General features: G+C 41.6%; 2 protein-coding genes across 3 annotated transcripts in view; one reads left to right on the top strand and one right to left on the bottom strand.

Moving 5' to 3' along the window:
- niban2a (niban apoptosis regulator 2a) overlaps window positions 1-10953 on the bottom strand; it is a 44791-nt gene extending 33838 nt beyond the window's left edge. Inside the window, exons 1-2 of the mRNA XM_072662377.1 lie at window positions 10596-10953; window positions 1971-2101 (exon numbers count right to left, since the gene is read on the bottom strand). Coding sequence (XP_072518478.1) covers window positions 1971-2101; window positions 10596-10650 — 186 coding nt within the window. The 5' untranslated portion in view covers window positions 10651-10953. The remainder of the gene's footprint in view (window positions 1-1970; window positions 2102-10595) is intronic.
- Window positions 10954-13822: 2869 nt separating this feature from the next.
- Window positions 13823-23057, top strand: part of stxbp1a (syntaxin binding protein 1a) — a 49130-nt gene continuing 39895 nt past the window's right edge. The window contains exon 1 of one of the 2 annotated variants that reach the window (XM_072661259.1): window positions 13823-13989. In XM_072661259.1, coding sequence (XP_072517360.1) covers window positions 13953-13989 — 37 coding nt within the window. In that variant the 5' untranslated portion in view covers window positions 13823-13952. The remainder of the gene's footprint in view (window positions 13990-23057) is intronic. The other variant, XM_072661260.1, reaches the window with a different exon arrangement.

The raw sequence follows: 23057 nt of genomic DNA, 5'->3' as shown, positions 1-23057 counted from the left end.
AAGCAACAATTCTTGGCACATTAAATAGAATTTAGTGTGTGTGTGTGTGTGTGTGTGGTCATGTGTTATATTTGGAGTATTTTACAATGGCTACAGTCAGGGAGAGCCCGCAATTACCAAAGTCTCAACCACAGACCTGAGATCAGATCTACAGTATGTGATCATATTCAGTGTTTAAATAAAATAAATAAATCTGACCGTAGAAATATATTCACACTCAAGTTAATTATAGTCTAATGATATTTATGTTTACCTGCCTCTGTTCTAATGTGATCTAAATGTGAATTATGTGATTTAAAACTAAATAGTTTAAAATAATGTGTTTATGTCCCTAAAACCTCTGTACAGTACAAGTAGATGTACAGTCAGAATGTCACCTATCACTAAGGTAACCCTGGGATGCCTATGGTTCTGATTAAGAAATCCCAGCTAGGGCTTTAATTACCCATCAGAGTCCTAAACCAGCATGCTTTAAAATTCCTCAAAAGCAATATCCGCTCAAATGTTTTGACTCAAATACTTTTTTCCACAGCGACTTCTAATGTGCGATTTAAGCCCTGGTACAAAATTCCTAAGCTTATGTGTGGCTCACTTTACTGGCATACGGATGGCGGTCAGAGCACAGACCAGAGCTAATGCTCAATTTGTGCACAGGTCCGTCCAGGAGAAACTGCTCTAACCCTGAGGCCACTGGCGTCTGGAGGTTTTGTACACTGTAAATCTGTACAACAAATCAAAATGGTTTATATTGCGTGCGTCTGTGGGCTTCTCCACAGTGCTGAGGCAGCCGTTACAGTTACTTAATTCATGTGTGAAATCGGCCCCACTTTCCCTCTATTGGCCGGGTGAAAATAAGCGTGACAACAGAACCGTATGGCTCTGCTGCTGTAGAGCTGCCCTCCTGCTTTATATGCGAGAGAACAGAAGACAGAAAAATGAGGAACAGCTGTGAAGCAGATAATCTACCTCTCAAATGAAACAGTCTTAGATAATGCAATAATATAAAATACAATAACAATAATAATAATCATAGTACAGCAGGACCTCTGCTGTAGTACTGCGAATATACTGTTTACATTGTTTTTACTGTCATTTACTCCAATCAGCCATAACATTAGCACCACCCTTGTGCTGCCACAACAGATCTGACCTTTCGAGACCTCTTAAGGTATCCTGTGAAATCTGGCACCAAGATGTTAGCAGCAGATTCTTTAAGCCACCATGAGCATCAATAAGCTTTCAGTGCCCATGAACCTTTCGCCGGTTCAAAGGTTGTTCTTTCTTGGACTAGGAACCCACCCTTAGGACCTCCCTGACGTTTTGGAGATGCGCTGACCCAGTCGTCCAGCAATCTAATTTTTGCCCTTGTCAAAGTGCCTCAGATCCTTATGCTTGTCCATTATCCTGCCTTTAACACAAACATCACTGTCAAGAACTGACTGTTTACTTGCTGCCTAATATATCCACCCATTGACAGATGCCACTGTAGTAAAGATAATCAATGTTACTCATGTCACCAATCAGTGGTGCCAAAGTTATGGCTGATCGATGTACAGACATTCCTTTTTTTGCATATTCCAGCATGGAAAGCTGGGTTTATAGTGCACTTCAGCCATGCTATGTTGGCCCTGGAACAGAAAGGCCTTGCTCAAAGGCTCAACAGTGGCAGCTTTAAAATTGGTAAAGAACTGTTACACTGACTTTAAATTTTTAAAGATTCTTCACATATACATTTTAAGAATGGTCCCCAGCCCAGGACTGGAGTTGCCTACCACTTATCTAGAGATTTTCTCAGCCAATTACAAGAGATCACAAGTAACATAGATGTGCAACATCAACAGAGAATGAAAGGAAGATGAAGTGACAGAATAATGTTTGAAATATTGACCGTGATATCTAAAGGAAAACACTTAGATTTTATTAGATTCAACACCGATGTAAAGATATGAAACTGTAGGTGAGGGCAGTACCTTTCGGTGTAAAAGCTGGGTCTGGGGGTTCCCTCCTCCTTCGATTTCAAAGCGTACACTGTTAAAGAGAGCCACCGCATACTGCTGCTCATACATCTTCCCAAACTCTGCCATCACTTGCCTGGTACGAGCTGGATGAGACACAAAAGACAGTCATATTAAGACCTCCAAAGTAATGGATGTCCACCGTAGGTAGCGGGCTCTGTATAGTAGATCAAAGATAGTAGAACAATGAAACTGGCATCAGCAGCTTATGACCAAAAGAAAAACTAACATTGTTAGAGTTGTTTGTGGTAGATTCCATTTACAGTCAAAAAGACCTTAAAAGACCTTTACGGTTTCAGAAGATTTGATACAAAACTATTCAGTTACATTAAGAAGATAAAGACAAAAAAGGCCCCAACAACCATGCACCATCTGATAGACTAACTAAACTGTTCCCATGAGGTGAACAGCCCTTATTGCTTTCATATTTGATCAGAAATCAAGCTCCACCATTAGTTCAGATCTTCAAACAAACAAAAAAAATCAATTTAAAATATAATAATAATAATAATAATAATAATAATATTATTATTAACAACAACAACAATAATAATAATACATGTACAGGTCAAACAGAGATGCTGCCAGTATTCTCAATACAATGGACTGGCAACTCTAAAGTCCAGACCTCAACATCATTGAATGTGTTTGAACCAGCTTGGATGGTGAGAAGCAGAAAATGCTCCAAACTGTAAGACTGAACTTTGAAGGTGCAGAAAAGTCTCCCAGCAGGTTTCAACTGCTCCCTCTCTGCTCCCAGCGCCCAGGGAGCAGAGAGGGTAAATGGCCTTGCTCAAGGGCCCAACAGTGGCAGCTTGCCAAGCCTGGGAATCAAACCCACAACCCTGTTGTTGATAGCCCGGCGCTCTAACCGCTGAGCAACCACTGCCCCATTGCACCATTGTGACTGGTCAACAGGTTTCCCCAGAGAGAAAAGTACTAGAAGGTAAACTCTAATGGTGGTTTAGGCATTCATCTGTGAGTAGCAAACGTGTACTTGGCACCTTCTGTCTGCTTCTCCTGGCTGGATGTGGAGATGTGGAGTGTGACACAAATGATGCATGAAGAGGATGGTCTACTGACAGCCACAGAGGCTCTCCTTTTGTGTGTGTCTACGTTCTGGTGCAGCCTGCAGGCATCGCTGGAGGGGTTGGCAGAGCCAAACAAACAAACAATTAAACCTTCCAGAACGTATCTGTGATAAAGCCACGGGCCAACATACACACCCAAAGTGTTGAGCGAGCATTGGAGAAGAGAGTAAGGCAAATTAAGGCCTGAAGGTCAGTCAGCTGTTCAGGAACACGATAAACTACTTAATTTGCATACTTTGAAAGTGCACTCATATAACATCTGAAAACACTTTATTTTTTTTAAATAGCAAAGAGAGCAAAGGGTACAAACAGCCCACTGCGCTATTATACCCTATTATACTGATTTGGTGAAGGTGACCAATGTGACCAAGTTACCTGCAGGAACGACCCCGAAGCTTCTCAGCTTTCATCAAAGCCTGTTTGTTTGGACCTGGCCCTGTGCCAAAGTAATGCTGAGCTGGAAGCTTCTGGCCAGCTAAAAGTGGATCAGTCAGCTGGGCTGCTGATGGTACGTGTGTGTGTGTGTGTGTGTGTGTGTGTATGTGCGTGTGCGTCAAAGTCTCCAAGAGCAGGAAGGAATAGGCTGTTAGCAGAGGAAGAGAAGGAAGGCCAGGTCTCTGTGTATGTGTGTGTGTGTGTGTGTGTGTCCCTCAAGTCCTCAAGTTGCATTCTCCATTGATACACTCACTGATGCATTTCAGGACTTCTCTAAACAGGTTATTGTGTTGTATTTTAAGCAGCAGAGCAACAGAGTCCTTATAAAACCAGCTGAAAACAAATCAGTTCAGTTCTCAGATCAGTTTAGTGCAGCATCCAAGACAGTCCTATAGAAGTCAGTGGGACGCTCTAGACAATACAGCCTGTTTGTGTGTACAACTTGTCTCCAGATCTCTAGCACAACAATAGCACTACCTTAAGACAGTGTAGTTAGCTGTATTGGCTGCCAGAGTTAATGTATTCACTGACAGTCACAGGAATACTGAAAGGTGCACAAGGTAGGAACGCTAACGAAAGCAGCTGCTTATTACTCAATGGACTACAAACAGGTGATCTGTACATAACAACTTAAACTTGATCCTGAGATTATACTGAATGCAAATATGGTTTCCCAGACCAAGATTAACTTAACTAAAAAGAAATTCAGTTTATTTATATATTATTTATCTGACAAATGCATTACAGTAAATACAGTAAATATTTACACTAATTTTTGATCATTCTTTTTTTTCTTACTGCTAGAGTCTTCCAGCTTGTTTACATGGAGAATTGAATGTATTTAGTTGTTTTAGAAAAGATTTGTTCACAATTCAGCATCCACTTAAACTTAAGACCACAAAAGTTTCAAACATTTCAAATTCAAACACAGAAATCACATGAGGAAGCACACACACACACACACACACACACACACACACACACACACACACACACACACACACACACACACACACACACGGTTCACTAGAGTTCACTAGAGTTCACAGTGACTTGAAGGCACGAATAGAAGCGTTATAATTGGAGTCTTAGCCTAAACTATAAGAAGTCTGTCTGTACACAACCTTTTGTGTGAGACAGAGCAGTGTGATGCATGTGTGTGTGTGTGTGTGTGTGTGTGTGTGTGTGTGTATGTGTGTGTATACATAACTGTGTAAAGGAAGTCACTGACAGGGGCAGCACAGTGATTTCCTCTGAGTCACTTGACCCGTGATGTGCTGTATAAAACCACAGGACAGCATGTCTTGGAAACCTGTATTTAATGTAATGGTGTCAGAATTACACCATTAAAAAGACAACTTTTACACTTTTAAATGTACCTGCTGGTTGTTTCATTACCAACTAGTTGTCAACGGTGTAAATCTTCTATAGAATGAATGTATTCATCATTTTGAGGTTATCTGATGTATTAACAGCACATGAATGACTTTGTTTGGGGTTATTAAAAAAAAATCTCAGATGCGGTTTAACAAGCCTATTTACCCTGTTATTTTCAATTAGAGTGAAACAACCCAGGTTTTTTAATGGAAGCTTTGCTCTGATTGGCTTTTTTTTTTTTTTGTAACTACAGTCTTACCAGGCAGTATCCCTATCCTATCAGTGTCCTTTTGGTGTCCAATTTGAATGGTGTGTGGTTTGATAGCTAAAGAGATTGTAGTAGCACCTGATAGGGTTAGCTTTTAGCCTTGTACCCAGCTAGCACCACTTGCTTAATCAGCAGGGTTTTTTTCAACTCTGATTACATGACTAACCACCAAAATACTTAATACGTATTTACTAACAGAATTAACAGAAATCAGGCCTCCTTGCATCTCAATGAGTGGTCTTATGAAAACCTGTGGTCCAGCTGACATTTGAGTGTTTGAGGTGTGAGCACTAATAGCACAAAATCCCAGATGAACAAAATCCATCATTAATTTATAAGTACTGCACAATCTCCCCTGTGTGTGTGCATGAGTGTGCTGACTCAGCTGCCTGCTACGTCATTCACTCTGGAGAGTATGTGCCTGGAGAGCAAAGACAACCCCCTACACACGAGCTTCCTCAGGGTGAAATTAAACTTCCCTGAGAAAAGGCTGACTAACCTCCTCTCCCAAATACCTGCATGCAGTGTCAGCAGCATTTCAGCCATCAGCACACACACACACACACACATCCTTACTGTGTGTGGGCTACATAATAGACAAACTGGAGTGTGACTAAGACACTGACAGACAGCAGAGGAGAACAAAGCAGGAAAATTGAGAACAGGGAGACTGGTCCGCAGCACACACAGGAATATAGATGGCTCGCTTTGTCATACCAGTTTTAAGGACATGTTGATACCTGCTAGCTCTCTCCATCTCGGTCTATAGGCTTGCTGGTCTAGTGGCTTCAGTTTGTGGCAGAGGTCTGCAGGTTCTGTGAGCCAAAGCTGCCCTTTAACCTTCTGACCCAGAGTCTGTACAACTGTGCTATTCTTATGGGCAGTGCAGGTTAAAAGGCTCTAAAAACAGTCGTCCCACAGTCTAGAGAATTCAGAAAAATGGATGGTATTCACTCAAGATGGCTGGTATTGTAGGCTGCTGATCTGGTAAAGTTTTAACACTGCAGTGTTGGTGTGCATTACCACCATGATACGCGTGTGGTACCACCAGAAGGGCCGTCTAATTTAACATTTCAACATGTAATACGATATTAATATTATAAAGTACTGTATAAATGTATAGGGCTGCACAATATATCATTTCAGCAACATCATCGCACATCGCAGGATGTGCAGTGTCACATAAGCCACATTCAGTTTTGAGGAAGTGTGAACCATGCTTGCTTGGCTGAGGCAAGAAATGGCTGGAGTTCTAGGGGGGCTTCGAGATAAAGGTACCCGAAGACGGAGCCCCCCTCCCCCCACCCACCCCCTGCCTGGCAGAGGTGGAGCATAATTGGAACATCGGGAGGACCAGGGGTGGTGGTGGTGGTGTGGTGCGATTTTTTTCTTTACAAGAAGGAGAAGGGAGAGGAACGGTTTTATAGTGCGTAGTAATGGAGTGGAGGAGTTTGGGCGTGGTCCTTCTCCCAATCTTTTAGTTATTACATGACTTAACACACCATGCTACAACTTGCTCCATATGAAAGGAAAATCACTTTTCTTATTTTCCATGACATATCTATCAGAGATTATATCTGCCCAATATAATTTTTTTTACTCCAATCTTCGATACACAGAGCGCATTACTGCGATCATGGAAATTCTGGAGAAATCTGGTGAAAGGTCCTCTATTTTTCCTATTAAAAATCCTACATTTAGCATCAAAATATCAGAATATCAGTTTTTCCAATATCGTTCAATAATACATAATAACAATATAAATTAAAGTACTTTAGTAAATATTTACTTAATATTTATTTATATTTAGTTAAATAATATTACTTAGGGATGCACCACATGATGTTTTAAATGTGGATAAATTTCCCAAAGCATAATTGAACCTAAATCTTACCACAAGTGGGCTTAAAAAACACTTTTCATTAGCCACAAGTCACAATATTGCTCCCTTTATTTGCTCCTTAATAAGCAGAACTGACCACGAACTGGAGCTCAACACACATCTGAAGGAAAAAAAGGGCACAGTGCGCTGCCCTGCACTAAACTCAATCAAACAGGCCTAACTGTACTTTCTCTGTACTAAAATATACAGTTTATATATATCGGACATTCGGAAAATATACATATTCGGACAGGATTTTTTTACGTGAGAAGGTGGGGTCATTTTTACGGACTGCGCGATCCTGTGTCGGTAAAGATTCTGGCACCTTTTACCTTCTGTAAAACGAGCAAGAAAAAAATAACCTAACATAACATAACATCCTGACCTCACTAACACTCTTGTCGCTGAATGCAATAAAATCCGCACAGCAGTGCTCCAACATGCTAGTAACATGCTTTCCCTAGACAGTGAAGACCATATAGTCCATATAGTGTAACTACCAGAGGCATTATGATATAGTTTATTTTATTCCAGTCTTAGCAAATTTCTGCCATTTTTAATATCACAATACAGAATCAACAATATGGCAGGTTTTTTTTTTTTTACAGTATCGTGCAGCCCTAGTTCTGACGATTTCTGCCCTCTCTTATCGCCACAGTTATGTCAACCGACAGAGCCAATAAGAGGCTGCATTACAGGGCAGAATCACCACTGTATGACATTACAGTGTGCTCCTTTGTGGAGCTGCACTCAGAGGCTGAGAGATAAAAAGGCAAGAAGACAAGGATGAAAAAAAAAGAAGAAAGGAAGAGCAAGGGAGGGCAAGTGCAGAATGAAGCAGAGGATTCAGCCCCAGACAAGCCAACCTTTCATCTGCAGTAAAACCTGCCTTACGGATGATCACTCCCAGATTACACGCAACGGACTGCTGAACTAAGACACACACACACACACCCCAAACATTTCAACTCCAACTTGATTCAAGCATGTGTGGATGTGTAGGTTTGCAGTGATGCCAAATTTCCAGCCACAGTTCTAGACACATGTCTTCCTGAGGCATTCCCAGAATTCTTGGAGGCTGGTGCTCTCCAACTAGTAAGCTACTGAGGCTCTGCTGACTGAAAAAAATAGCTTTCTGTTGAGCCTCTTTCTAGAAAACTACAATATTCAAAGGTTTTTAGCAGTAAAGTATTCCAGCTTTCCAACAGGCTTAAAAGGAAGGCGCTTTTCCATCAGGAGGAGTGCTTCAGTACGGCTTCACTGGCTACAAAACAGCACAAAAGTGAGAGTGAGTTAGTGAACGCTTCCCCCCTACAATTTAGTCACTGCCAGTGTTCACCCATTAGCTAGGTCTACCCCGATCACACAGTGCTACCAGTGCTAGCATCATATCTCCCACCAACTACAGTTCCCACAATGCCATTCAAATTCAACAGCTTTCAGCTTAAGGTTTTTTCGACTGGCAGAGCCTCTTGTGAAGTTACCGTATTTACCCTAAAAGTGCGTACACCAAACCATGACCCCGGTACTGTGACTGTTCGGTACGAATTATAGTACATTGAGTAAAACTGTCCTGATTCTTGAGCTAGTTAATAATCACCTATGCTTTTATAAGCTTTCATTAGGCCATTTTTGAATCAAGACAACTTAAATGTCTCAATTTTGACATTTTTAAATTTCAAATTCAGAATTATTTTCCAAAACTCTTGTTTCCCTTTAAAAAAATGTTACTGCACCTTTAAGAGTGATATGTAAATGACCTCTGTTTTGATTTGCTTCCCTGCGTTGTGGACCATTCATTCAAAAAGCAGTCAGGTCCCAAACACTTCTTATAACGTGAGCATGAATAGGTGGGGGCAAACTGTGGTTGGTGTGACGCAACAGTTACAACCACTAGCTGCCAGTGAGCTATTACACCATGTGGGAGACCAGGGTTCGATTCCCAGTTTGGGTGACCGTATGCTGCGCTACGCCAATAAGAGTCCCTGGGCAAGACTCCTAACACTACACTGGCCCACCTCTGTAATACGAGTCACCTTGTAAGTCGCTCTGGATAAGAGCGTCAGCTAAATGCTGTAAATGTAAATGTAACTGTCCTAGGCTGGACTCTTGTGCCATCACAAAAACAACAAACTCTAATGTGGCTTTAATTACTGCTGTTGATTAAAGATGATCAAATTGTGAACCCATCATCACAAATCAAACCAAATAGTGGTCTGAGAGCATCATTACATCCCTGTAAACTCTTATTTCAAAAAAGTAAGGGACATCCATTTTTCCATATTGGCCCTTTAATGACCCCATCTCAAAGACACTGTATGTATTTAAAGGTTGTGTATTTTAATACGCTTGTGAGTGATTGTGTGGCCAACAATATATCTCACAGTGGCATTTGTGCAAGAAGACATACTTATTATGGACTTGAAAAATTAAACGCTGAGAGCCCAGACAATGCCGCAGTTACAAACAGCAGAAACCGACACAGCGCTCTAAATTACTGGTTGGGTTCGATTCACTTCCCATGTTTTGGCCTTCCTAACTTCTTCTATTGTGAATGTTTCTATGCCAACATGAAGCAAAGGTGAGACAGCGGCGCTCACACCAACCACCAAACCGCACACTTCTCCACAACAATCTCAGTGACTAATGAACGGTTCAGGAGAGCAAAGTGTGTGTGTTTCTCTGAACGTGTAAAACCTGAGGTCCTCACCCACAACCCCCTGGAGCAGCATAATAAAAAAGCATGTCTATACAGGCAGCGGCCCTGACTGACACCCACAGAGGCGCAGGATAAAAGCTCACAGGGGTTTGGGGCCTCCTTATGCCCCCATTTACCACTCAGCACCATGACAAAGACAGGGTGGTGCATTAAAGGGGAGGCTAGTGAAGAAGTGGGGTGTGTTAGAAGAGAAATCCGGTGAAAATTTTAAGGTGCACAATTTTCCATTGAATCCCAAACACAGTCTGTTAGTTTCGTACTGAAGCTGTGAGGCTATCGCTGCTAAGAAGTAATGGACGTCTATGTAACCTGAAATTCAGTCTGGTTGACAGGCGTTTTATTACATTGGCTTTATAGCAAATTTCAGACACCAAACATACAAAATAACAGCTCTCTGTTCAATAATACAGTGGATAAAGTGTGTGGCTGCATCTGCAAACAGCAGAACAGCACAGCAGAGCATTGAGACTGCAGTGATAAGCAGTTGTAAAGTAGTTTGATGGCAGTATTGGTGGTTACATTCAAAGCAGGGTCACTTATCTACCTGAGGTCCTGTTTGCAACCCATCTACAGCATGTCCATTGTATCCAGAACACATCCAGCACTGCAGGCCAAGTCCTTAACCCAGCAGAGGCGCTTTACCACAGGCTACAAGACTAAGTGGACACATGATTTCACCAGCTTTCCCACCTCATTACCAGCAAAAGTTAGCCACCACAGACTAATACAAGCCTTCTAAAACCTACACCTGGCTGCCAGAAGTAGACTAGACACACCTGAGGGAGGTAGCTATCTAGGTGGTTCTCACCTGAGATCATCTCTCGCCTTCCTTCGTCCAAGTGAGTAGAAACCACGTCCCCCATATCGACAAGCAAGTGTTTCTTGTCCCAAAAAAAAACAAACAAAAGAAAAAACCAGCGTAAATATGTAGCTAATTCAGGTGGAGGATTACAAAACTGAAACTTTTTTCGTGCGTTTTCTCCTCAGCGCCTTCCAAGGAAACAACATCCCCAGAGCGGTGAGCGGCTTCAGCTCCTCCAGGCCGGAGCTCTCTGGGGCTGCTCGCTGCGTTCAGCTGAGAAACGTGGCTGTCTGCTAGCTGGAGGTGGAGAAGGCAGAAGCACGGAGCAGCACACTAACACTTGCTCCTTTCAGGAGGCGCATTACTGATCTACCGTGCTGAGGAAGGAGTGTGTGACAGGGAGAGGGTGTGGTGAAGTGAGCAGGCTCTGTGAATGAGGCACCGCCCCAAACTTCAGCTCCCAAACATCAGTGATGGACCTGTTCTGCGCACAGAGCTCCTCTCTGCCTGGAGGCAACCCCTCATGCCACGCTGAGACGAGAGAGAGAGAGAGAGAGAGAGAGAGAGAGAGAGAGAGAGAGAGAGAGAGAGAGAGAGAGAGAGAGAGAGAGAGAGAGAGAGAGAGAGAGAGAGAGAGAGGGAGGGAGGGAGGGAGAGAGGGGGGGGGGTGAGTGCGTTTGTATTGCTTGCAGATGTTTGTCAGAGAATAAAAGCAAATTAAAAAGAGAATTGAATTGAAGGGTCTTCAAGGATCTCCAACAAAAGATGATGCATGAAGTCTAATGAGGTGTGCACCTCGGTATGGTGATCAGCAGTCCTCATTTTGACTTATTACTATTCCAAGGTCAAAAGGTTAAACTGCACAACATTCAGAAACTGTTTTTTTATAATAATAATTAATAATAATTAATTATTATTATATATTATTATATAATATAAATAATACAATTAATTAATAATTAATAATTATAATATATAATAATTATCACACACAGAGACCTGATCACCCCTGACTCACTCCTTAGCACTTATTGTGGTCTTCTAAAAGTTCTTACATAGGACTAGTTGTTATCAGGCTTCTTCATAAAGTACGTAAGAAATGGCAGTTAGCAGGAACAGTGGAGGTAAAGCTGAAGTCTGTAAAGTCTGAAAGGCCAAAAAAAAAAAAACTGCTCGAAGAATTGCTTAAAAAGGCTCCCATTTGGCTTCAGCAAGATTTAGCACACTCATGAGTGGTGGTGCACTATTCTACTGTGCAGCAACACCTGCACAAATATGACCTTCATGGAAGAGTCGTCAGGAGAAAAGCTGTCCTATGTTCCCAGCACAACATTCAGCATCACTTCTCACAAGCAACATCTAAACAAGGTCTGATGAAGCTAAAAGAGAACCGGTCAAACTTGGTCCTTTTCTTTTTTGTTATTATTTTGATTCTGTAAAAGATGAAGATAAAGAAATTCTGAGCCCCATCTGAGGCACACCTCTGTACATTCCTCATGGCCTTGGCATCATTAAATAGGTGAAAGCAACATCCTGAGCAAAACAATGCGAAACTCTTATTGGTGTAGGTTTCTGAACCATGTCTCAATGACTGCTGCCTTTTGGTAATCAAAGGTTTACCAGGTTTGCCAGGTGGGTCGATACTGGGCCTGGCCTTTGACCAGGTATTGTCACTATTAGTAGAGTTCTCTCTTTTTATGTATTTTTTGTGTGTGTTTGATTATGTGGAGATGCACGAGAACCCAATACGGTGCTTCCCTCTTGTGGACACACTTGGTAACTGCTATTAAATTGGATTTTAGTGCTTAACTCTGTGTCATGTTGTGTGACATACATCACACGTTAATGTCACGTAGAAAACACATTTTAGTACGTAACGTTTATATATATATATATATATATATATATTTTTTTTTTTTTTTTTTTTTTTTTTTAAAGAAAATATACAATTAGGTTACATTAGGTTAGATATCACATCATTTTTTTGTTCTTTTTTTAACTATGTGTTTTCTTTCACTGTTTATTTGAAATGATTGGTTTTCTGATTCAGTATTACGCTGCTGTCCAATGAAAAACATGTATCTCCACTTTGTCTGTTTTTAGTTTTCTCCATTGGTTTGAACCCTGTTACTCTCTGTACACCGTGTCAATCAGCCATAGACCAATAGAAATGCTCTAAATTACTTGGACTTAAGTTGACTTCCATTTAAAGCTAAGGACATTTTTGCCCTCTCCTGTAAAGCCACCATGTTTGGAGATGCTGGGATGTTTTTCACTGGACAGCGACGAAATGTAGACAGATCTCAGTAAGCTGATCAGAAACACTAGAGGCCTCAGAGAGGAGTTAACTGGCACATATCTGCAGATTAAAGAGCCCTAAAATATCGTGTAATAGCTTGTATAAAGTGTCATCGAAAACAAATGATCTGCATATAAATATAAAAAACAAATATTTGCATATGTTAATGAAACAGTGTGATCTAAAACCAGTTCATTTGCATATGCAAGTGAAGATGTACTGTAACCGCCTTCATTTAGTTTTTTAATTAATATAAAGGAAGGGAATTTATTATCATGGTTATTCTGAGTATGGGTTACCAGCCAATCCGAGCGCAGGGGCGGGGCCTGGCGTAAAACAGGCGGGGAAACAAATAACACGAAGCAGCACAACCACAGCAACAGCTTCCTAGTGGCGATATGGACAGAAGCTGGGGGGCATTTCTCTGTACAGTCTTAGTGCACAGTCCTCACCTGGGCTTACGTTAGCCTGTCTGGCTACAGCAGACAATAATTATAATAAATAAATAAATAAATAAATAAATAAATAAATGTAAAGAAGCTCATTCAGAACATATTAAGTAGAGAAATACTTACCAATTAAATGGCATTAAAATAGAAACAGTACATATAAAATTAATGCAATTATTTTAATAATAAGGACATAAGTATACAAAAAAAATAATAAATACATACATTTAGAAAATAATGAATACAATTATTAGAATTTGAATAAATCTGCAACACACACATTATATATATATATATATATAAAATAATTAAAGAAATAAATGACGTATATCATATCTCATAATGATGTATCATTAATTATTAACTGTTAATATTGGAGCTCGTGTGAGTGTGCGCGCGGGTGTGATTTGGTTGTAGAAGAGCAGCAGCAGCAGCAGCAGTGGAGCTGCAGGGCGGGGCGCAGTGACGCTCCCTCAGTGGAGCCTCCGCAGTCTCTCCACCACACACACACACACACACAGAGAGAGAGAGAGAGAGAGAGAGAGAGAGAAAGAGAGAGAGAGAGAGAAAGAAGGAAAGCAGGAGACACTCTCTATATCACTCAGCAACAGCATCATGGCACCCATCGGATTAAAGGCGGTGGTCGGCGAAAGTAAGTGCAAACCCCCCTTACATTATAATCTGCTATAACACTGCTCTCATCATCCGGGGTAAGAGGACATTCGGTAAGGTGTTAAGGGCCTAATGTGTGTGTGTGTGTGTGTGTCCTCGGTGCGCCCTGCGCATTTGCGCCTTGCGTTGTAGGCGTGTGTCTCGGATGAATAGCTAGCTAGGACATGTATTTCTCCCTCCTCTCTCTGCCTCTCTGCCTCTCTCTGCCTCTCTGCCTCTTCTGCAGTACTGTGCAGCCGGCAGGGCGTCCTCTGAACACAGACTGTACCTTTACGCGTCGTTTAAAATGAGCATCACTGCAGCGCCACGGCTAGAGGAGAGCAGAGGAGAGTGGTGTAGAGCAGCAGGAACGCCCTGATTGTAGATGGACGGGAGGATGCTGTAAGAAGCCTGCATTGGGCGTTAGAGGGGGGTTATAATCGCAGTATGACAGGTGTATGGCTGTGGTAATGATGGCTGGGCTGGGGAATGGAGGGAAGCAGCAGTTCTGGTGCATCAGAGCCAGGCTGAAGAAGCACTGCAGCGGTGAAGCTCCTCACATGGAGGAAACCAGCCCGGTTCTCCCTGTGGTTCCTCTGAGCCTGCGTTAAATGGCGGACTGCTGCATCTCTGAACGATGGTGGATGAAAGAGGGAGCATAAAATGCGCAGCTCTCTGCTGCGTGCGTGTGCGTGTGCGTGTGTGTGTGTGTGTGTGTGTGTGATTGCAGCTTCCGTTTCCCCATATTTGTCTAGGAGCGCATTACACAGTTACTGATTTCTACAGAGGGGCAGTTAAGAGGCAAGAATAGAGGGTTGCACTGGTAGACCTAATGTAGAATGAGTGTAGTGTGTGTAATCCGTGTGTGATTGTGTGTGAGTGAGTGTGTGTAAGCAGCATCCACAAGATGGTCAGATACAGAGATGCTGGCTTGCTGGCTTACAGCCCCCCTTAGAAACCACGGGTCTTATAAGTGTTTGATATAGACACTGTTTAACTGTTTAAGAGATCACCGGCTACTGTATTTCCCTAGGAAATGAATGAAACCCTGACTGATACACAGCCAGGGCTCAATCTCAGGGGGGGGGGGGAGGGGGGGGGGCTGAGGGGGGGTGGGGTGCAAGCAAGGTGCTGCTGCCCCTACCCCGGTAAAACAAAGTAATAAAAATCAGCCATCCTTGTAAAACTGCCACCCCCCTTTTCTTAGCTGGCTTTGAATGTGCTGTATGCGTGATTAGCTACATTTTTTTATTTAGCTGATATTGCATCCATATTTGAGGTTTTCCATAGACAAGATGCACCAATGCCATGACAAAACCTAGATAAAATCACTGTGATGGTCAAAAGTTTGCTCTTTATAGTCAGTCACAGCTGGTACCCTAAAATGGCTTCTAATAAGCCACAGTCATATTACAGTAGTGGCCATCTACTCACAATGTAAGAGTAAATATGAATGAAAATGCCCTCCCCGTGGCTAAACATGTAAATCAGTGAGAAAAATGTGCACTAATTATAACTTCAGCCACACTGGGTTGTTTGGTGCTAAATGCGCTAAAGGGTCCTCTTTTCCTTTTGAAACCTTCCACTGAGCCGATCAATTGGTGAGAATTCAGTGCTTCTGTGCTGTAAGCTCAGTGAAGGCGGCCTGGGACATATTTGGTCTTGGAAAAGGGGGCAGGTCTACCAAATAAGTAGGCGAGCCTGGCTCCGCCTCTGGTCTCTACTGCGCAGACTGGCTGCAAATATGACAACATGGTGGGCAGTTTTGGCTTAAACATGCTGTATAATTGCTGTAGGCTAAATGGGTGAGGCTAAACTGCTGTAGGCGGAGCTAATATTCTGTAGGGTGAATGAGCAGGGCTAAATTACCCTAGACTAAATGGGTGGAGCTAAAATGCTATAGGATGAATGGGGGATCTAAAATGATGTAGGATGAGTGGGCAGAGCTAAACTGCTGTATGTTGAATGGGCGGAGCAAAAATGCTGTATGCTGAATTGAGGATCTAAAATACTGTAGGATGAATGGGGGACCTAAAATACTGTAGGATGAATGGGGGACCTAAAACACTGTAGGCTGAATTGGGGATTTAAAATACTGTAGGATGAATGGGGGATCTAAAATACTGTAGGATGAATGGGGGACCTAAAATACTGTAGGATGAATGGGGGATCTAAAATGCTGTAGGATGAATTGGGGATCTAAAATGCTGTAGGATGAATTGGGGATCTAAAATACTGTAGGATGAATGGGGGATCTAAAATACTGTAGGATGAATGGGGGATCTAAAATGCTGTAGGATGAATTGGGGATTTAAAATACTGTAGGATGAATGGGGGATCTAAAATACTGTAGGATGAATGGGGGATCTAAAATACTGTAGGATGAATGGGGGATCTAAAATGCTGTAGGATGAATTGGGGATCTAAAATTCTGTAGGATGAATGGGGGATCTAAAATACTGTAGGATGAATGGGGGATTTAAAATACTGTAGGATGAATGGGGGATCTAAAATACTGTAGGATGAATGGGGGATCTAAAATACTGTAGGATGAATGGGGGATCTAAAATACTGTAGGATGAATGGGGGATCTAAAATGCTGTAGGATGAGTGGGCAGAGCTAAACTGCTGTATGTTGAATGGGCAGAGCTAAACTGCTGTAGGCTGAATAGGAAGAGCTAAAATGGTATTCACTGAAAGGGCCTGGAAAAAAATTAGGTAGTGTGAATGAGTGGGGTTAAATTACCCTAGATGAATGGGTGGAGCTAAACTGCTGTAGGCTGAATGGGTGGAGCTAAAGTGCTGTAGCCTGATTGGGGGGAGCTAAAATGCTATAGGTTGAATGGGCAGGGCTAAACTGCTGTAGGCTGAATGAGCAACAGAACAACTCAGAGCCTCAGTACACAGTACACATTCAGTAAGGACTAGTCAGTCACTAGTCAAAGGTAATATGTAAAAATGCAGATGCATTTATTTAACAGTTGGATTAAATGCTGAATACCCCAGTGAGCAGGCCTCTATGTGCTCTAAGCAGTCGTGTGTGAGGATATCAGTTCGGATGTGTATTGTGTTGTAATCATCGTCTACTTTGTGAGGTTGCGTAATGCGGTTCAGTGCAAAAGAAAGACAAGCTCACGTTCTGTAGCCGTTAGATGAAGTACATCCCTGTTCCACTGTATTAGTGATGTGCTGTGGAAGGGTTTGGTGTTTTGTAGGACATGCTGGGCCTTTTCTCCCGTTACACACAGCGCACACATGCCCAGCGGTGAAGCGTGTGGGGAATGGGGGATGGGATGGCTCATGCACATCTCTCTGCCTTCTGCACTGCTATGAGAGCGTGGCTGGGTCATGGAGACAATTAGAGGATCGGAAAAGCAGGAAGGCATCACGTTCCTCTGCACGATAAGAGTTCAGCAAGCACTGGATATGATTCAGTAGCAGTGGCCAGACTAGGATCTTCTTTTACCATCATTCAGAAATCAGCCTCAGTGAATTAAACAAGTGTAATTTGCTGTGTAAGTTGTAAGATTGACGTATGGGAACAGCTAATGACTCATAAACAGCATTATAAGGGGTCCAGTAAAGACATTTAGAGGAGTTGGTTGACCCTAACCCCACCCCACCCCTCAAGATACAGGGCCACGCCTGCATTGCCATAACTTACTGCTTTAAAGGAGCATCTTGTCCTTATCATAATTTTTTGAAATATGTAGAACATTAAAAATATACTAAAATATTTAAATGTTAACATCAATGAGGAAACTTCTTCATCTGTGTTTATATTGATATCCTGTCAGTCTGTATGAGACAATTCTCAACGCTCAACATACTCCACCCCATCTCCATCTGTTTGGCTAAAACAACATGGCTAAAGCTAAATCACACTGTGCCGCCAAAAAAAACTCACGACCAGAAACATGCTAAAACAAGAGTTAACGCTGGAAGTGCTTTTCCAAAATGGAGATAATTATTACCCTGGAAGATGATGAATTTGGGCCTTGCAGAATTTGTAGATAAACATTCATCACTAGCGTGATACGTAAAACGTTGGTGAACCTCCTTCAGGGAAATATGTGTAATACTGGTCAGCTGTGGCTTACAATGCGTACTGTCTAACACAGGTAGTGACTGATAAACTAGTGGGAGCTCATTACAAAGATCTGTCAGACAGAGAATCCACTCGACTATTCTTGCAGCAGCTGATCATTACCAGCTAAATTCTATGTGTTTATAGGTTTTTAATAATTCAAATGCAAACCAAGAAGCTAAATACAGTGGGCAGCACCACATATTAGGGTAAAATGCGAACACCATTATGCCCCCTTAGACATAGGAGTTTGACTAATGCTGCTTTAAGAGTTTTGTTATCTGGAGTGAGTAAATGTGCAGATAATCGGCTCGGCATATGTGTTATCTAAATAACAAAAAAGATATTTTGTCTTTCTGTGGTACTCAGACTCAGCCGAATGAGCGATATTGTGGTACTTACTCATCACCATGGCTTTAGGCATATAAAACAGACACCATTCTGCCACTGCACACACAACCGCACGTAAGTGAAAACTGGAACCGTGCTTGATCAGGGTGGAAATGTGGAAATGTAGGATTGGATGAAGCTGCGGAGCCAGCTGATTTTGGAAGTGTGTTTCAGGGTTCTTCCTCTGTAGCTGTTGTCACGCTCCAGATTGGATTTGCTGTGAGGGTAAGAGGGATGTAGTGTTGCTCGCAGCATGAAAGGGTAGTTGTAGAACTGGGCCAAGTCTGGATCACTGTGAATGACTCAGAGTGTTGTTCTAAAGGGACTTTTATTGTTATTAGTGCAGCTCCTGAATGAATCTCTCCCTTTATCTGCCTCACCCTACGTTTATCTATTTTTTTATATACCCTCTTATCAATGACAGCTGGCCAACTGACTTCACAGCTTGATTTACAAGAGAATTCAACTAAGGATCAACAGAGCGACAGAGTGAATAGCTAATTGTGATGTGTAACATCCAAGCCATGTGTTACATCTACAGCATTACCTTTTCCTGTAGACTTCAATTCTTTCAATTTCTTGTCATTACACATCAGTTAATGACTTTAACATCATTTTTTACATAATACATTTAACAGAATTTCACTCACGTTGCTCACGTGTCACTAACAGCATTCATTTCATGCAATGTGTGTGTATGTGTATGTGTGTATGTGTATTTGTACTGAGAATACATGGTACATCATAAGCTAAGACTGATGAATATAATATGAAACCAAATTGGGAGAATTGTGGATTTACAATCATCACTGTTATCAACGGTTTAGTTGCCTTCCCCACACAATAATAGTGAATCCAGTCTGAATTAAACAAAGGCAAGTTTACAGACATTTATGTCACCAGAGTATCAGAATTCAGTCAAACCTGACACCCAGCCTTGGAAACTGTGCTAGAAATAGGAACGTCCTGTCCAGAAATGGTAAGATGAGAGAATGTGCAAGTAATACCTGTTTAGGACTGCATATATATTATATATGCTGTCCTATATATTAAAATAACAGAATTGAGAGGCTTAAGGAATATCCTACAATATTTCAATAAAAATAATTTGCTCTTCTTGGATCATGTCATTCCTCAAAATGCATGAGGTTGGTCAGAAGCATACAGTTAACAGCACACAGTTAAACATAGAGGTTTTGTTAGATGGCTAACTGGTAAACTGCGTATTTTTGTGATATCAGTGTTATGATAATCATTAGCCAAAAATATATATTGTGCAGCTTTTCCTTGTTACGAAAAGTCACATAAAGTTAAACCCCCCAATCTGTATTCTGACAGTCTTGGCGTATTATATTTACATCCCCAAAATATACATAGGGTGTGTCCCAATTGGATTTTGAATGTGGTTACACAATCGGGATACAGCCGTACACTCAGCCAACTAGCAAATATGCAATGGCTACTTCAGGAGAATATGAAAGCTAGAAAATATATAAAAATATGAAAAGTTAGTATAAATGGTAACGCTTGATGCATTAAAGAAATAATAATGACTGGCCAGAGCCTAAAACTTATTGCTAGCTGCATCATAGAAGGGAGAATGGCTGAACAGAGGCTAAAAGCTAATGCTAGCCACATTGGAAAAAGGATAATGGCTGGCCGGAGGCTAGCCACTCCTCCATCGCACTGGACTGTTTTTTCATGCAGTATATTTGTATGTAGTGACTCTCTATTTGTAATGTGTCCCAAATAACAATGCCACCATTACTGGTGCTGTTGTGCGTCACTCCGGGTACTGTACTAAAATGGCCTTTTTTGAGAATGCATTTCAGTCTCTCCATTAGCAGACAACCTCCACACTATACAGAGACGCACTAACATATACAGAGATAAATCTAACTAATAATACCTTGTACAGTATGGCCAGCACGGAAAGGGAGGGGATGCAAAAGATGAAGGAGTGGAAGGAAGATTAAGATGACGAGGGGTTGAATGGAATAGGAAGCTGAAAGAGAGGAGCAGTGGGAAGGTGGGACGAGAGAGAGAGAACGAAAAAGGGAAGACGGTTAAATGGGAGTAGCGAAGAGACATGCGAAGCAGAAGATGTGTGGAGCGAATAAATCTGCTGCGTTCAGCAGCTACAGTTCACAGCAGTGATGGGACTAATGCCACTGAGGTAGGGGTGACTCCTTTGATCTCATTACAAAACTTATTGATCAGTGATTGGTCGTTGCTTGCAATTGAGCCTAATCTGTCATAATATGACACATGCATGCCCTGAAATGAGCCGTGTACACACATTCCCTAAACCAGTACCGTGACATCGCGAGATCCACATGCATAATGAGCAGCATCAACAGAAGGTCATATTGGTGAGAAAGCTGCCATTGTAAGAGTGACAGCATTAATGAACTGGCAGCACAGGCATTCATCACACTGATTATCTGTTCTGAAGGTCAGCTGACAGTTTGTCAGTTCATTAATGATTAAGGCAAGAAGCAGGGAAGCACTGATATGGAAACTGTGGGCAGATGCTGATATACAGTATTCTTTATGTAAGTATTTGCTGATGCTGAAACGATTATAAACTGCAGGAATTGGTACTACATCTAGCTGGATTAACAGCACAGAGAAATAAATGCAGTATGTGAAGTAGGGCTGGGTATTGGCAAAAACCTGGTGATACAATGCGCATCGCAACACAGGGGTTACGATTCAATATACTGTGATATATTGCAGTGCTCTAAGCAAGGCAATTACATGTAATGAAAACTGTTATAGTATCTAACAGTCAGGGATTCATAAACACTCGGGATGCACTTTTTATAAGTATTCAGCAACCGAAATTATATGGCCAAAAAAAAAGCACTTTCTGTGTTTGGCCGTATAAATTATAGCTAATAATAACGTTTTTGAAGAAGAAATCAAAGCATTTTAACATGTCAGAGAATATCAGATTTTTGCCATATCAGCCAAATCTAACCATCAGTCCAATGCCACTATCTTTTTAAGCAGTTACCTGATGATAGTGATACGATTCTATCACAGTGCACCTCCAATAAAAAGGCAAAAAAGGACATATTTTGAGCAACTGAACTAGCCCCCTGGATTCCTGCCTGACCATTGTCAATGCAGTTGCCTGACCACATACAAGATATGTATGTGCACAAAAATTCTTCAAATATCTCCAAAATGACAGCTTTATGGAAGAAAGGTAAAAAAGCCTTCTTAACTTTCAATGGAAGGCAATGTAAAAATATTTTATACAGAGTAATTTGTGAGCATTTCTGTTGGTCCATTCATCATGAACGTCTGATGCGATATAAAGAACAACTGCCAGCTTCACATTATGTCAAAAATTGAAAAACAGCAAAAATGTAGAGACAAGGTTTTTGCAGGACAGTGATGATATCAGATAGCAAATAAAATGGCTGTGTTTGTGCTGCAGACATTGTAGTTACTGGTTTCTAACACTGGTTTCTTTCTTTACGTTGCTACTGTAAAGACATCTGAGTTAGTAGGTGGCTCTTCAACCCACCATTTCATACCAAACAACAAATGATTTTGCTCAAATCTCATTAATGCATGAAATTCCCCTTCAGTACTCTTGCCGGACCCTGCCTGATGAGATCGTAAAACTCCCACCCTCCAGCCTCCACAGCAGCCATTACAAACACACAGAGCTGCACCATGCATCACTGAGCCTCTATTATTTATCTGACAGCGCTGCTATAAAACATCACGCTATTAAATTGGCTGTTTTGAGACGTTCTTGATTCTGGAGTAAACTATGTTGAGATTGGGTGGAGCTCAGAGGGTGCTGCCTATAGCATAATGATGGGGAGATAGGAGAGTGGTTCTGTCTCTCTGCTGTCTTCCTGGGGAATACTTTACCCAGAATTCCTCTCATACACACTGGGTTTTTTACCAGGCTATGAAAATGAGCCTGTGCAGAGAGCTCAGGGGACAGGTGAATCAGACCTGCGGATAAAAGATACAGTCGCTGCCGGGGTGATTTGTCCACAGAGAGAGAGAGAGAGGTGGAGCCCAGTTCGGTGACACAGTTGTGTCCGTGTGTTTAGGCTTGTGTGTTCTGAATACGTCAAAACGGCCGTCGACTGCAGCACCGAGCATTCACCCATATCAGATTCACGAGACACTTAAAGTCCAAAAGGCGTACAAGTCTAACTCTGCCCATATAAAATGCAGGAGAACCCAAAAACAAGGCCTCAGTCTGAATTATTCACACTGCTGTTAAATGTTCACGGTTATGTAACAGACCAGCAGGAACCAGACGATTACTCTGCATTTCTTTGAGGGGGAGAACAGTTTGGTAATCCATCACACAAACCACATCCATGGAATTCCAACAAATGTTTTTATAGACAAATAAAAAGTCTGAACTGCAACATTATTAAGGCTTTTTATCCATTTTTTTTATTATTCCTCTTCTTTTTTTGCTTTTTTCAGACCTATGGTTTTTACAAAGCAACAGATTTCTTTTATATATTTTTTTTTCCGCCTAGGAATGAATAGGGTGCAAAAGTTTGTGCTCTCTTCTTATGTCACAATGATCCAAATTACGCTAATAT

This window comes from Salminus brasiliensis, chromosome 18, assembly GCF_030463535.1.
Source record: "Salminus brasiliensis chromosome 18, fSalBra1.hap2, whole genome shotgun sequence".
In the NCBI taxonomy this organism is placed as follows: domain Eukaryota; kingdom Metazoa; phylum Chordata; class Actinopteri; order Characiformes; family Bryconidae; genus Salminus; species Salminus brasiliensis.
Note: the sequence above shows the minus strand (reverse complement) of the source record. Positions and strands in the feature narration are given on the sequence as shown.